The 16,949-nt window shown below is 39.7% G+C and overlaps 1 protein-coding gene across 1 annotated transcript in view; it reads left to right on the forward strand.

The window, feature by feature from the left end:
• zgc:158659 (uncharacterized protein LOC791141 homolog) overlaps positions 1-16,949 on the forward strand; it is a 204,155-nt gene that overhangs the window by 8,349 nt on the left and 178,857 nt on the right. The window contains exons 3-6 of the mRNA XM_037693145.1: positions 9,648-9,751; positions 9,830-9,992; positions 10,070-10,279; positions 10,376-10,443. Of these exons, the coding sequence (XP_037549073.1) occupies positions 9,648-9,751; positions 9,830-9,992; positions 10,070-10,279; positions 10,376-10,443 (545 nt within the window). The remainder of the gene's footprint in view (positions 1-9,647; positions 9,752-9,829; positions 9,993-10,069; positions 10,280-10,375; positions 10,444-16,949) is intronic.

Genomic DNA, 16,949 nt, shown 5'->3' on the forward strand with positions numbered 1-16,949 from the left:
AGAGAGAGAGAGAGAGAGAGAGAGAGAGAGAGAGAGAGAGAGAGAGAGAGAGAGAGAGAGAGAGAGAGATTTGATTTTAAAAAGTTGTTTATTCCATTGTTTCACAATAAGCTTACTTCAGTACATCTGCAATATAAAATTCAGAATCATTAAGAGTGAATAAAAAGCACTTATAGTCCCACTTGTCTTTAAACATTTCCAGTTCGTTCATTTTTGAATAATACTTAAATTCCATCATAAGTCTTGCTTTCAACATACTCTTAAAGAAAAGCAAACAGTCACAACTCTGACTTCCATTAATCTTTTCTTTTCTGCTTAGATATATTGCCAGTTTTGCTTGTCCAAAAATAAAATTCAATAAACGCCCTTTCTTCTTTTTCTTTTTACCATAGGAAAAACCAAATATGAACATTAAGGTAGTGAAAGATTCCCCAACAGATTTCAAAATATCACTAAGTAAACTAAATAAAGACAACAATCTTGGACATTGTACAAAACAGTGAAAAATGGTCTCCCTCGTTAAACAAAACGGACACTCATCTGAAACAGTTGGATTTATGATTGATATGAAAGCATTTACTGCAATGATGCCATGTAGAATACGCCACTGTAAGTCACCAGTGTTCTTGGTTAATGGTGGTTTGTACAACATACTCCACATTGGTTTTGCATCAGACTGACTACTAAAGAATTCCCTCCAAGGTGTATCTTTTTTGTCTTTAAGTTTTGCCCTGTTTAGAGCTTTAACACACCTTTGATATAATGTCTTTCCATTTGCAGAGTCCAAAAAAGTCCAAACCTTGCTGTCTTCCAGCAGAGGACCCAGAACTTCACAGTCTTTTAAGTTGGGTCTAATGCATAGCTTATGAAAGTTGTCTGTTTCTTCAGGTGTTAAGAGTCCGTCAAACCATCCAGATATCAAACTTTTGTCTTCCTCCGATAACGCTCTCTTAAACTTCTCCAGCATCAGATTTACTATACGAACAGAGCAAACTTCCAGTTTTCTTGCAAGAGCAGTAGAGTTGTCCATGTCAGCTCCAATCAGTTCAAGGAGAAGTTGAACAGTTGTTACTCCCTTATTCTGTAAAAGTCTAGACATCATGGGTATTTTATCCCATAACGAGCCTAGGCGTGATCCTTTAAGAATCGGCTCCCTCAGTAACCAGAATAAAGATGTAGAAGTTCCTGTTATTCCTGCTTCCATTAACTTCCATGTTTTTAAAACATTAATGTAGAAGGATGATAGACCATTTGTGCTGATTCCCGAACAGTCAATGATAAACAATGTCTTTCCCAAACCCATGTTACCAACTTGCTGACAAAAACATTCTGCCACCTGTCTCCACAATACATTTTGGTCCCCATAGAGAAAACTTTGCAAAAATTGTAGCCTGAAAGCAGCTTTTCTGCTTTCCAGATGAATCAAACCCTGACCTCCTTCTTCTTTTTGTTAAAAAAAGTACACTTTGAGGTATCCAGTGAAGTCTGTCCCAAAAAAAATTTACAATAATACTTTGTAATTTCATTAGTAAATTTGGTGGCGGCTCCAGTACAGCTAAACGATGCCACAATGTAGAAGCCACCAAATTATTCATAACAAGTGTTCGCCCCCTGTAAGACAGTCTTGGCAAAAGCCAGCGCCATTTTTTCAGTTTTCCTTCTATTTTTTCAACTACATCTTCCCAGTTTTTCATAACCTCCACATGATCACCTAAATGAACACCTAGATATTTAAAACCATTTTTTACCCACTTCAGTTCATCAGGTAATCTGGGCTCGTCTCCTTGCCATTTGCCTATTAACAAAGCTTTGCTCTTTCCCCAGTTTATTTTAGAAGATGAAAATTTGCCAAAACTTTCAGTGATAGCTGTTAGTTTTTGAACATCATGATTGTTTTGTTACCGCCACCACAATATCGTCTGCATATGCAGAAAGATGCAATGATGAAAAATGTTCTTTTAATTTTACACCATTCAATTGTTTTCTGATCTGGCATAACAGAGGTTCGATACTGATTGAATAGAGCATACCTGACATTGCACAGCCTTGTCGAATTCCCCTCTGTACAAGAAATGGGGCACTCAACCCACCATTGATTTTCAAAATACTTTCAATGTCACAATAGAGTGTTTTTATCAGAGCAATGAAGCCAGGGGAGAAACCAAAAGCTTCTAAAGTATTCCATAAAAAATGGTGCTCCACCCGATCAAATGCCTTTTCTTGGTCAAGGGAAATCAGACCAAACTTTAAATCTATTGAACCAGACATGTCCAAAACGTCTCTAATAAGGGATATATTATCTCTTATAAGTCTACCAGGGATGCAGTATGACTGGTCAGCGTGTATAACTTGGCCAATTACTTTTCTCAGTCTGTTTGCCAAGGCTTTTGAGAACATTTTGTAATCAGCACATAGAAGACTGACTGGTCTCCAATTTCTTATTTCACAAAGATCACCTTTTTTAGGTAGAAGAGTGAGAACAGCTCTTCAACAGCTGAGTGGTAATCTTCCCCTCGCTATGCTGTCATTTAGAACCTCTAATAAGTCCTCTGACAAAAGGGTCCAAAAGGTTCTGTAGAACTCCACAGGCAGGCCATCTATTCCAGGAGCTTTATCATTGTCCATGCTCGCCAGTGCCACTTGCAGTTCTTGCATGGTCAGAAGGTGTCCTAAGGCTGTGTTGTCCTTAGCTGAAATCTTTGGCAGATCATTTAGAAAGTGTTCTGTTATGTCAGCACCTTCTTTATATTCAGTGGCATAAAGCTTAGAAAAAAAGTCCACAGCTCTTTTTCTTATTGCAGTTGTTTCCATTAAGTCTCTTCCATCTTCTGCTCGAATACTATGAATGAGTCGACTTTGACCATTTTTCTTCTCCAAGTTGAAGAAAAATTTAGAGGGAGCATCCATTTCAGTGACACTTTGAAAGCGTGAGCGAACTAACGCCCCTGTGCTCTAATCCCGAGTAGATCAGCCAAAGCAGTCTTTTTCTTTTTGAGAGTCTGAAAATGACCTGCATCTCCTGTAGATCCACTCAAAGTCTGAAGATCCATTATGTCCATCTCTAGATCCTTTATAGATTGTACAAGCTCTCTTGTGACATTGGAAGTATATTGAGTACAAAACTGTTGAATTTTTATTTTTCCAATATCCCACCATTGTTGTAAGGAAACAAACTGAGATTTTTTGGTTTTCCACTCTTTCCAAAGAAATGAGAAACATTCTTTAAAGAAGCCATCATTTAACAAAATAGTGTTTAAATGCCAATATGCACTCTTGGGTTTTACTCCACTGAGGAAAATATTTCCTATCACCATGCTATGGTCAGAGAAACCAACAGGACACAATATACAGGATTTAAACATTTGTAAGTGATGTTCAAAACAATAAAATCTGTCAAGTCTTGCCATTGTAATGTAATTGTCTTTACAGTGAGTCCAGGAATATTGTCTACTTGTCCCATGTTTAGAACGCCACACATCAGCTAACTCATGAGTCTCAATAATATGTTTCAAAATTGTCCGTGAACGAATATTAGGCTCTAAGTGATTTCTGTCCAAATCATCAAGAGTACAACTAAAGTCTCCTCCCAAAATCAAGTAATCTGTTGAGGCACAGCTTGCAACAGTATTTCCTAATTTTTCTAAAAACTTACATCTTTCATTAGGATTTGATGGCGCATAAACATTTAGCAGGACAAAAGTTAGTTTTTCATATTTTGCAGTTACTTTCAGCAACCTCCCTGGAAAAACTTCTTCCACTTCACAAGATTCTGGAAGAAAGTTTTTTGAAAAAATAATTGCCACTCCGGCACTCAATGAATTTTTATGACTCATGACAATATTTCCATCCCATTCCTTTTTCCAATCAACTTCATTATCAATGTTACTATGAGTTTCCTGAGCAAAGGCAAAGTTAGTTTTTAGAAGTTCAAAAAAAATTGCTCTTTTCTTTGCATCTCTTGCGCCATTCAGGTTTAAAGATGAAATCTTTAACCTACTCATAGTCAGCCAGGAAAAGATCAGTAAGATTGAAGCAAAACAGCAAAACAACTCCTGTCTTTTACTTTTTGGATGCATCATTTGTTGAGGTTCTCAGTTTCTGTATCAGTTTTCGAAGACGATAGATTTCAGTGTCCTTCAAACCTTCTGGGCCTCTTTGTCTCATTAACCATTTGACCGAATCCAGAAACATTATTCTATTAGGAAAATGATCATCTACAGATACATCCCTTTTTCCTTTGGTTGCTTCCAAAAAACTACGGATCTGTTCAACGCTGTAGCCATTAGTTACCTGACCATCAGGAATTGAGGAGTCAGATGCTTCCCTGTCACTGTCCGAATCAGAAAAGAACTCTGACTCACTCTCTGGTACAAATTTTTCTTTTACCTGGATTTTCTTTGGTTTTGCTGCTTTTGACTGTCTTGTTTTTCTTTTTGCGTTTGGCATTTTAAACACAGTTTCATCATCCCTCACCATTTTCTCCCCCTTAGACACTACTTCATCTACATTCAGTTCCTCTTGAGTTATTTCTTCTTCAATAACTTTCTCACTTACTTCATCTACACAAGTCGAAGTAGAAGCAACCTGACTGTTGTGCTGCATGTCTGAGCCAGACTCAGGAACATCTGCTCCTCTCTGCTCACTTTCATTGTCCACAGAGACTGTCTCTGTCCCTCCAGCAGTCTGGGGGGGCTCTTCTGATTTTCGAGCTTTTTCAGGACAAGTCCGCGCTAAATGTCCCTCCTGTCCACATCCAAAACATTTCATTGTTTCAGTTGTTGCAAAGATAGTATAGTCAAAACCCTCAACTTTGAATCTCATGACTATGTTCAGTTCCTCAGCATCATTTAATAAGATCATAAACACCTGCCTCCTGAAAGACACGACATGTTTCAGTTTTTCTGATTTACAACCTGAATGAAGCATTTTCATGGTTGAGACAATCTGACCATGACGTGACAACTCCTTCAGTAACACGTCATCACTAATGAACGGAGGCAAGTTTGACAGGATGATTTTTTTTGCTGGATTCACGAGGGGAAACACGACAGAGTATGCGTTTCTCAGAACTACCCCACGTTCAACAACAATATTAACTTTATCTATAGAGTCCAGAAACAAAACCACAGCACTATTCATTCTGGCTGCTGCTTTCACACTTTCACACCCGACCACCTCTCCTACAGCTAACGCACACTCTTCAACCGAGTAATCCACGCCCACCGGCATCTTGATGCCGTGTCGACGGGACAAACTCCCACACCCGGTGTTTCTGCCGGCCATCGCACCGAAACCGGCGCTGCCGAACAGAAAACCAGAAAAAACACCACTATAACCCGGAGTGCTTTTAAACAGTTGTACCACACCTAAAAAAGAAGAAAAAGCATGTGAAACACCTTTCAGAAGTAAAAGAAACCGCTAATCAAACCTTCAAGAAGTTCACTTCCACTCTCCACCCGTGTGACAGACGCTCACGCATGCGCACGAGAGAGAGAGAGAGAGAGAGAGAGAGAGAGAGAGAGAGAGAGAGAGAGAGAGAGAGAGAGAGAGAGAGAGAGAGAGAGAGAATGGGTAGATGTCTGTGATGGTGGAGAGGCTGACCAACAGACTTCTGTGCAGCCTTCACCACTCTCAGCAAAGCTTAAGATAATTTTATTATCCTGAAGTAAATGCTAAAGTTGCCAGCTGCTTCAAGTCACACAAAACAAACTACTGTAATATGGTGAGGAAGAAGTAACAAAAAAGTAGTCAAAACCCTTGATAACGCAACTTAAAAACAGTAAGAGATAGAAGAAAAGTTATTTTTGCCCTGAGTTTGTTGTCAAGCAGTCATTGCACCAAGAAAACTTAATAAATACTGTACAGATGTGAGTGATTTGGGTAGATTGTCTTACAGTCCATCAAAAAACAATAGTTGCTATAGGACCAGTCTTGCTCAGGTGTCTGCACGGTCCTCCTCCCTTCATTTAAACCAACGGAGGAGTTGTGTAGCCTGATGGCCCAACAAACAACTGAGTCTCTCAATGGAGCAGTTCAGTGACTTCAGCCTTCCACTGAATGAACTCTGTTGTATGAATGTCTGGTTGAGAGGGTGACCATTGTCCATTATCGCCCTCAGTCTGGATCTTACTCTCCGCTCCACCAAAGCCACCTTGGAGTCCAGCTGAATGTCGACCACTGAGCTAGCTTGCCTGTTGGTACCTTTCAGACTGTTGCTGTTCCTAACCTTCATGCTGCTCCCCCACCCCAACCCCACTGCATAAAAGAGGACGCTGGTGACCACTGTCTCATAGAACATCTGCAGAAGTTTTGTGCAGATGTTAAAGGATGCCAGCCTCCTCAGGATGTACATTTTATTTCCAGTCCTCTTACTGGCCTATTACCAATTAACCTATTTAGTTACAAAATGCACCGTCAGCTCTTTCCTATTTATACCAGTTTTTTTTTTCTTTTTGTTGCTCTCATCCTAACTGTTTTGCTGCTATAAAATTCAAAATTATCTCCGTTTTAAAAATAGTACAAGAACTGGTGGACAAGGCTTGGGTTCAATGCAGTTTCTTTCCAGATGTGGAAAACTGAGCTTTGCAAGGCTCCTCAGGGGAGCATGGGAGTTTGCCTGGCCAGTCTATATGTGTTTTGTTGACTTGGAGAAGGAACTCAGTATGCCTCTATTTACACTGTGGGGGGTGCTTCGTGGCTATGGGATTGGGGGTCCGTTGCTGCAGGCCATTCATGGTTAGATATTCATAAGGCTGCACAAAGTCAAGTTCATGTTGCTTTTTGACGTATTGTTTTGATTGTTTACTGCTATTAGTGCTTAATGTATTATTAGTAGATGTTTTTAGTTGATATTTTTCTTAATTCATATCTTAAATCTTATTACTGTTTTTCTTTTACATTTTATTGTCTGTAACTGGGACCCTGTGTACATAATTTCATCCCAATTCAGTATTTATTCAACATTTTATTTTTTTACTTTAAAAATAAAATAAAAACAAGTCCTTATCGGCACAAATAAAGTGATGTGGAACATGTTGCATCTGCTCTTACAAGCACAGGCTGCAGCGTTGTGCTGCTCTGTGAGGTGCAGCTGGGCTGTGATGGAGCTCTGTCAGGTGCAAACTCTGCTGATGGAGCAGGAGCAGAAGCCGGGAGGCTTGGAGGGTTTAATGTGGAGTTTAGAGACAAACCGTCACGTGCTGAAATACGTTCTGGATAAAATACAGTGAGAAACGGGACCGGAGGACAGTTAGCGTTTATGCAAATTAGCTTAGCATCGTAGCACCGATGTTGTCCTATTATGGCATCAGCCTCTTTTGTTAGTTAAAAATATGTTCAGAACCGATGGGATGAGTAACTTAAAATATGTTTAAAGTTAGAAAACACTCACCATCTTCTATAAATGATTCAAGTAGAGCAGTGGCCATGTCCAAACCACACTCCAGTCGCTCCATCTAGCTCACTTTGACTTTTTTCGTCGGCCACCAAGCACAACAACACATGCACTTCTGCATTTGACCACGGCTTTGACATTATTGTTTTTGTATATCTTCAAAATGCTAAAAGATATGCTCCTCGAGCTATAGCTAATGGCGGTAGAGAAAAATGGCAGATCGGGTTGTTTGGAAAGACTCCACAGACTCCTCCCCTCGAACATTCAGTGACTGACAGTGTTTCTGACGTCACGGCTCGCTTGGACCCCTTGAGAAGGCGGGCCAGAATTTAGGGAGGTGAGCCGGTCCCAAGAACTATGAAAAAGCCCTCAAATACGCGTCAAGCCGGAAATATCCGACCCGCGCTGTGACAGTGGAAAAGGGGCATCAGGGGCATCAGTCCCTATTCATGTGGTATGAGAGCTCAGTTCACATTGCTGGCAGTAAGTCGCAATAAGTTGGATCCCTTCAGGTTGGAAGTTGAAGTCCACCAGGGCTGCCCATTGTCACCAAATTTGTTCATAACTTTTATGGAGAGAATTTCTTGGTACAGTCATGGGGTGAAGGAAGTCCAGTTCTGTGGCCTCAGGAGTCCATCTTTGACATTTGTTGATTATGTGGTCCTGTTGATGTCATCGAGCCATGATCTCCAGCTCTCATTGGATTGGTTCACAGCCAAGTCAGAGTCAGAGTTTCTTTATTGTTGTTCGCACCACATGTGTTACATGTGGTGGAACAAAATTATGTACACAGGGTCCCAGTTAGTACATCCAACAATAAAATGTAAAAGAAAAACAATAATAAGATCTATGATATGAACTAAGAAAAACATCAAATAAAAATATGCTAAGCATTAATAGCATAAAAACAATACGTCGAAAAGCAGCACGAACAAGTGTGAAGCATATGAGATGAGGATTAGTACCTCTAAATCTGAGCCCATTGTCCTCAGTCAGAAAAGGGTGGACTACTCCATCCAGGTTGGGAGTGAGGTTCTGCCTGTACTGGATAATTTTTAAGTATTTTGGGGGCATTGTTCAAGAGTGAAGGAAAAATGAAGTGCAAGATCGACAGACGTATCCATGTGGTTTCAATTCAGATCAATTCAATTCAATTTATGAAGCTCAAGTCACAACAGACATCATCTCAGGGCACTGATCAGAAACATTCACATACATTATAAAACCCAATTAGTCAAAGTTATCTATCTAAAGAAGCCTGGGGAGTGGTCGCGCAGGTGGGTCTGTGAACTGAAGATTGCTGGTTCAACTTGGGTACCGACAACATCAAAATGTGGGTGGGATTGGTGAAGCACCTGCACTTGTCTCCACCCTCATTTGCCCCACTCTGGGCCCTTGAGCAAGGCCCTTAACCAACACCATCTGCTCCCCCGAGCGCCCTAGACAGCAGCTCTCTGCTCCGCACAGAGGGCTGTGGTAGCTCGATGGTTTGTGGTTACATCAAGAAGGACATCCGGCGTAAAAGAAATTGCCAAGTCTTTGTGCGAGTTAGTTCGCTGTTGTGACCCCTGACAAAGGGAACAGCTGAAAGAAGAAAAATAAATATTTAAGGAAGCCAGCAGCTCGTGTTGAATCTTCACTTCATCACGGTCTCCCATGCTTCCACAGTATTATACGCTCTGTACCTGTGCATTGTGGTGAAGAAGGATCTGAGCTGCAAAACAAAGCTCTTTGTTTACTGGTTGGTCTACCCTCCAACCCTCACCTATGGTCATGAACTCTGGATAGTAACCGAAAGAACAAGAATGCGGATACAAGTGGTCAAAATTATTTTTTTCAACAGGGTGGCTGCATTTTCCATTAGAGATAAAGTAAGAAGTTCAATTATCTGAGAGTGTCTTGGAATAGAGCTGCTACTGCTCCACATGGAAAGGATACAGTTGAGGTTATTTGAGCATCTGGTAAGGATTCCCCTGGATACATTCCCAGGCTGTTCTGGGCAAGTCCAACTGGGAGGAGATCTTGGGGACGATCCAAGACACTCTGGAAAGACTATACATCAACTGGCCAAGGGAAGCTTCAAGAGTCTCCCAGAAGAGCATCTGTGGAAAGAGATGTCTGGGACTCTCAGCTTAAGCTGCTGTATTCTGTTCTCATTTACATTTTACACAATGTTCTTACTTTTTCAGATTTGCGGGTGTATTTTCAGCCTCTGTGCTATTTCACTTGTGTGCTACCTGTGTTTGTCTGTCAGGGATGATGGTGAGTTTGGAATGCCTCAGAGAAACTCCCCTCATCAGCATCAAGCAGCAGCTCTTCATGGAAGCCAGGAAGTACCCGCTCTACCACCTGCTGCAGGTACGCTGTTCCCAGCCATGACCTTGATACCTTTACTTGTCTGACTGTAACTCTAAAGTCTGATTTTTGACTGGTTAGGAGGAGTCATCCTACATTTTTGTTGGAGTGACCCAGGAAGCCGAGAGGGAAGAATTTTATGATGAGACACGGCGTCTGTGCGATCTGCGACTGTTTCACCCAATCCTGAAGGTCATTGAGCCAGTGGGAAACCGTGAGGAGAAGATATTAAACAGAGAGATTGGTAAGATCTGCCCCTTTTTCTCAGACTTCATTCCTCAATACAAACCCTCCTTCAGACTTGCTCTGCCTATCTCATAGGCTTCGCTATCGGGATGCCAGTCTTTGAATTTGAGATGTTGAAGGACCCGGAGGTCCAGGACTTCCGCCGCTCCATACTGAGTGTATGCAGAGAGGCTGTGGAAGAGAGGGAGGGAGGTGGGGCCCACAGCCAGGCACTCTACGTTTACCCCCCCAACGTTGAGTCCAGTCCACATTTGCCACAGCACATATATAGCAAACTAGACAAAGGTACTGACCCTGCTAACCTGCTGGGTATTAAGTCACACCTGAACTTGTACTTGTCTTTCTTTACCTGTCTTAATCTGAGTACTTGTCTTTTTGTAGGTCGACTTATTGTAACAATTTGGGTGATTGTGTCTCCATCTAACTCCAAGCAGAAGTACACTTTGAAGGTAAAGGTTTTGGTGTTGGTTTGATTAAGTCTCAGTGTGTCTTTAAGGTCTCAGAATAAAGGTTTAAACCCAATACAAGTTTTTAAACCTGATAGGTTTTCAGAGGCTCTTGTCCTCTCACAAAATCACTAATACTGTACATGCACAAGTTCTCTTCAGTTTCTGATATGTGAGGACTTTCTGGTCTGTGAGGACATTAAGAGTTGGTGATGTTCCTTTGACTGCAAAAAACAAAATTGAAACAATTATCTAAAAAAATATTCCTAATACTCTCAATTCAAAGCTGAAATTCAAGCCTGGAATTACAAATTTTTTTCACAAAAAACAAACAGATTGATAACAAATTAACTTTGTAGCATAGAAAGAAACAGTACTGTTTTCAAATTTTTAACAACTCCTGTTGTGGCTGTTAGATTTAGCTTTAATCACTATGTAAAAAAGATGAAAACACTTTTAGGTTGCAATGACAGCAAAATCAGGGTTTATTGTAGAGGTGCAGGTAAAAAACAAACCTGAACATCCAGACACAGAAGATAGAAAAAAAAAACACCCTAGATCCTCAGAAATGTTCTTTATACCTTATGCTTACATAAGAGTCTTATACAAGTTGTTTTCCTCCTTTAACTCACCACGTTTTTCTCAAAAGACCAACTTGGCAGTTCGCCTAGACATCAGGCGTTGGACCTCCCAAAAAATAAATTTCTGAACTGAGTGGATGACCACCCAATTGTTTCTTTATTAGGCAATTGCTACACACACATCTCTGAAACCTTTCCAATAAACATAAAACTTTTCCACTTCAATCCTCCCTGTTTGAGGAAATTCTTCCAATAAACTAATGCCATCAAATTTTATGATAAACAAAGTGATACATGAACAACGGTAAGATTAAATGAACCATATGCATGGTTTTATGTTATGTGCTACACTGTGATAATATGATAATATAAAATAATGGTGATATACTAGCTATAAATTATGATCTTACTTAAAAACAAAATGTGATTACGCAATCATTTCATCAGATACTTGCTAATTGTTTCCTGGGGAGCCGAAAGAACCTACTGCTGTCATGCAGGAAAAAATATATTCTCAGAACTCGACCCCTCAAACTAGTTTCTGCCATTTTAATCCGTCTGGCAGGAAGCAAAGGCACCAAGCCAAATAACAATATTTGCCAGAGAAGCTAATAGCTCTAAGCCAGTTCAATAATTAACAGCAATTACATCGGCTTTAAAGGGTCATTTTAATTTTAAACTGTTACATTATTAGCTTAAATTATGGTCAGATCACATTCACGTTGAGTTAAATAAGCTTATATCTGGTTACTTTTGAACTGAGACATTTTCCTTTTTCTCTTTGGTTGGTAAAACCATAGTAAACACAGCTTTGTGGCATTTTAAATTTTTTTATATATATTAGATAGCTTATATACATTTTAATATTGTATTAATAGTATTTTCAATAATATTATCATTAATAATGTTAGTTATTTTTACATAATCAGCCCTTACTGTTGGTTAGGTTTAGGGTTAGGTTTAGGTGGTTTTCACCAATATCTACAACAGGGGTGCCCACACTTTTTCAGCATGCAAGGTACTTTTAAAATGATCAAGTCCAAGTAATCTACCTACTATAAAAATACAAAACATATATTTATTTATAAACATATTAAGTATGCTTTTTATGTTTTATGTATTTTACCATGTTTTATATGACACCTTGATTTATTGTTTTATAATACTACTTTTATTTTAATTTCATTTTACTGTAGTTTATTGACTGTACTTTATATGTTGTCTGTTTAAAACAGGTCGCTCTTGTAAATGAGTCCTTGTGACTCAGTGAGACTAACCTGTATAAATAAAGGTTGAATGAATGAATAAGTCCCAGCTCACTGTGGATGCAACATAAATGACAAACCCCAAAAATTTGTTTAAAAAAAGTGACAATTTATTTTTACTGTCTGCGTACAAAATAATAAACAAAACCCAACAATAACTTCAGTTCTTCTGTAGTGAACTAGACCTCCGACATCAATCTGTCTCTGAAGACCTTCAGGGGACAGGAACTGTTATTTCATTGATTTGAATCCAGAAATACAAATTATCTCATCAAGAGACTATTTAATTGTATCCTGAATTAATCAATTGAAAGGACACTCTTCTTTTTATATTATCATTACTATTTTATAATATCTTGATAATCAAAAGTGTGTTTATTTCATACCATTTCTAATGTTGATGTGAACCACTCATTTAAATCTACTGTGAAACAGTATTAATGATTTTTAAACCTCATTAGACTTCATCAATCATACAAGTTAAATGTCTATTTACGAAGTAAGTGTGCATTTTAGTCTTCGGTCTGAATGAGGAGTAGTGGATTTGAGGTCGAAAGTCAGAGACAAGTTATGAGAACGAAGTGCCTTGTTTTTAAAACTCTCAGACAGTAAATGAGAACTGGCTGGCACCTGCTGTCTCTCACTTCTTCAAAATGTTTTTCTGTCTGTACTAACCATTCTTAAAACATTTCTGCTGTCTGCTGACTTCTAATAACCCTCTGACATCACTAAAACTACACCCCTGCTGGTTGTTTCAACCAATCAGGAAGTACCAAGTGACAGGAAGTGGATACCATTTAAAAAGTCAACACTTCTTGGAACTATTCAGTCTTCCAGTCTTCCGAGTCTTTCCAGTCTTCCTGGAACTTTCAATCGAAGATGAGACTCAGTCTGATGGAGTCTTACAGCTGAACTAAATAGCTGATGGATTGGACCATGTGCCAAGGGTCCCTCCATTTCAGCGGAGTCCCAGCTGCCTCGCTGTGACTCACCCCGAGCATTACATGCTCTCAACTTCTAAGGAAGCTTATTCTGTTGATCGGAGCATATGGAACTACTTCTAAAGATTCTCAGCCACCCTGACCGGAGACGCTGAAAAGGTAGCGTGCCAATGGACCTCTGTTCCGGAGCTGATGTATCCACCACCTCAGGTAACAAGTCGTTGCACGCCCTGAGTGTACCGCGGGCTGAGCTGGCGTCGGAGGAAGGGTGCCATTTTCTGGTCAACACATGTTCCTTCATCCATCTAAACATCCTCTTTAAATCTTTAAACCTCTTTACTCCTTCTCTTTAAACTTCTATTCGCCAGTAAATCAAGCTAGATGCCTTCAGTGTCACGGTCAGCGGCCCCCGCTGCCCCCCCATCTGCCTAAGCCTCTGCTCTTTGTGTGGTTTCTGTTCTGTGTTCACAGATGTCTCAGTCCTCCTCTGTCCTGTCAGTTTTTTGTCCATCTGATGATCTGCTCTGCCTAGTTCCTGATCCTGTCTGCCAAAGTAAGGTTTTGCTGCACCGACAGCCTTTTGTTTTGTCATTTAAAAATAAATTATTTTTATTTTGAACTCCTGCCTCGCCTCGCCTCCCTGCATTTGGGTTCCAACCTCGAGGATCGTGACATTCAGAGATTAATTATTCTCCATCAATAATCCTCTGTTGTCTTGTTATTTGAACTTGCTAAGTTTTATTAATCAAAAACAGATCAGCAAATCAAGTGTACATGTTTTGATGTTAAATTTTGATTCTGTTAAATAAATGACAGCATTTATTCTGATGGGTCAAAGTCAAGACAAGTCAAGTCAACTTTATTTATAGAGCACATTTAAAACAGAACCTGTTATCAAAGTGCTTAACAACAACAACAACAATCAATGAGTAAATTAAAGAGAAAAATATATAAACATATATATACAATACACTAATAATGATAATAACTGAAGAATTAATAAAAAGCATTTAAAACATAAGGTCACAGATTAAAAAACACTAGATCAATTTACACTGTATGAAATGCCTGAGAGAACAGATGTGTTTTAGCAGGGATTTGAAGTGAGGAAGGGAGGTGGCCTGCCTGATGTTGGGGGGCAGGTTGTTCTATAGTTTGGGGCCCATGACTGAAAAAGCCTGATCTCCTCTGAGCTTCAGTCTTGTTTTTGGAACAGCCAAAAGCAGCTGATCAGATGATCTCAGGGCCCGAGAGGGAACGTAAGGTTCCAGAAGCTCAGAGAGGTAATGGGGTGCGAGGCCATTTAGGCATTTGAAGGTCAATAGAAGAATTTTAAAAACTATCCTCGTAGGAACAGGGAGCCAGTGAAGGGAGGACAAAGATAAATTATGCCTCATGTCACTAATTACCACTCCACTCCACAAGTTATCTTGGTCACATGGCAGAAATTTAACTCGAAAAAGAAAGAATCCGTTGTAATTAAACAATTAATATTCTTTGTGCTTGAACTAGCTTTAAGAATAATTAATTAGTAGTGAAGCTAACAGCTAGCTCACTACACTTCACATAGAGGAACAGAAAACAACAAAAATAACTTAATGTTTGAAAAATTACCTGAGAACTTGAGAACAAAAGTGAAAATTCAGTCTTGACAGCAGCTGCTTTTAACTATAACCGTACTTCGTGATACCTGGAGATCTTTGATGGAAGATAATATTTCTGGTTTGTTTTTAATGTCTCTGAACAACAAGTCAGCTGCTTCAACGAATAAATGGACTGTACTTATATGGCGCCTTTCTATCTTATCGAGATACTCAAAGCTGTTTACAACAATCTGTGTCCTCATTTACCCATTCATACAGCACTCTACTAGATCTCTACAAAGCTAATTCAACAAATCATTCTAAAGAGACTAATTAGTGCTTCATCACATTCAAACACCGATGGGACACACATCGTTTCACTGTCTTGCACAGGGACACTTCAGTATGTGACTGCTGGTGGATTCGAACCCCCAACTCTTGCATTGGAAGATGACTGCTCTAACTACTCAGCCAAAGCTGCATGGAATAACATCACTCCATCTTGAAAAGACTTCTTGTGCTTAACAATTATTAAAGTGACTCACCCAGACTGATGCTTCGTTGCTGATCAGCTGGAAGAAAAATAACCGCTGTCCAGAAAACTGGGATTTTAGTTCCTTCGTTGTTGTTTTTTTCTCTGCTCACATTTCAGAAGGAAGTCATTGACATAGTATTTATGATAGTCCGAATATGCCGCTCCAGTGAAACGTACTTCGAATATAACATTGTGAAAAAAAGTCCTCCCCCAATTCCATATGGAAATGGTAGATTTTTTTGTTTACTTGGTCCAGCTCCCCAACTCATTATATACACTTTCTTGAGTTTAGATATACACTGGAGGCTATTACGAGTCAATTTGTTTGTTTTTAGCATGGTTGAATGCGTATGCGTGGTGACCTATGCGTCAGAAAAGATCAGGTCTCATTGGCTGCCCTGTGTGTCAATCATGGGTGCGGTTGTTTGAGCATTCGTAGTGACCTATGTGTCAGAAAAGGTCAGTCTCAGATTGGCTAACCTGTATGTCAATCAAATGATGATTTGCATAGTGAAAATAAATTGATCGGCTGACGTCTTTAAAGTAAAAAAAATTTTAAAGACATTTTTTTAAAAGTCTGACATCTATTTTGCTGTGCGATCTATTGATATTACCTTCGCGATCTACCGGTAGATCGCGATCGCCGTATCGGGCACCCCTGATCTACAACAATGCTAAGTCCAGATGCTTGCCCTCTCTGGCTTTGGCTCCCTTCCCTCCAGTGAGTCACAATATCATGTGACCAATGGGCTCTCTAATTGTCTTATTTATCTATTGGTTAGCTAGACTTGTGGGGCCAGTTGGCTGTCCCTGAACTGACGATTTTTAAAATAGTTTATTATTCATCTTTGGTAAGGCATGTATAGTTGCTGATATGAAACACATTTATATTTTCTAAAATGTAATGAAAAAGCTTTTCTTTTTTGACGTCAAAGTGCAGTTTTTGGGTTATAAAGCAGCAAATCTGTACTCATACAAACATTTAAAATAATCTGTAGTCAGTCTAAAAAAAGTTAAATCTGGTCCTCTGGACATTCAAAAAAACAAAACAAAGCAAAACAACAAAAAAATGTAGAAACGTTTCGTCTCTCATCCGAGAGACTTCCTCAGTCTGAGGTGCTGTATTCAGCTCAGTCTCTTAAATAGCACCTTCTCAGAGTGGATCAACCAGTTTTGCTGCTGACAACCAAAACCAGCTGATCACATGCTCAAGAAGGACCATCAGCCTAACAATGGATCATTAGCACACTGATGGCTGTCTACTATTCACAGAGGGCTGAGTGATACTAGCAATAACAGCATTGTAGGAGGGGTACAATTGAACACGTAGGCCTCCACCCCTGTTTAACGATGGACGATTTCTTTTCACAAAGATGGCCTCCTTTACTCTTCTCTCAAACCATCATTCCTCTCTATCCAGGATGTGCACATCTTCATCCCTGAAAGAGTGACCGCTGGCCTGGAGATGAGTGTAGACTGCAGAGTCCTGGCCTGATGATGTTGATCTTCTGTGCTGGGCCATCCTTTTGGCCAGTGGCTGTTTTGTTTCCCCGATGTAAGACTGATCACAGCCCTCCTGACACTGAACAGCATACACAACATTA

The sequence above is a fragment of the Nematolebias whitei genome, chromosome 19, assembly GCF_014905685.2.
Source record: "Nematolebias whitei isolate Nwh7 chromosome 19, NemWhi1, whole genome shotgun sequence".
In the NCBI taxonomy this organism is placed as follows: domain Eukaryota; kingdom Metazoa; phylum Chordata; class Actinopteri; order Cyprinodontiformes; family Rivulidae; genus Nematolebias; species Nematolebias whitei.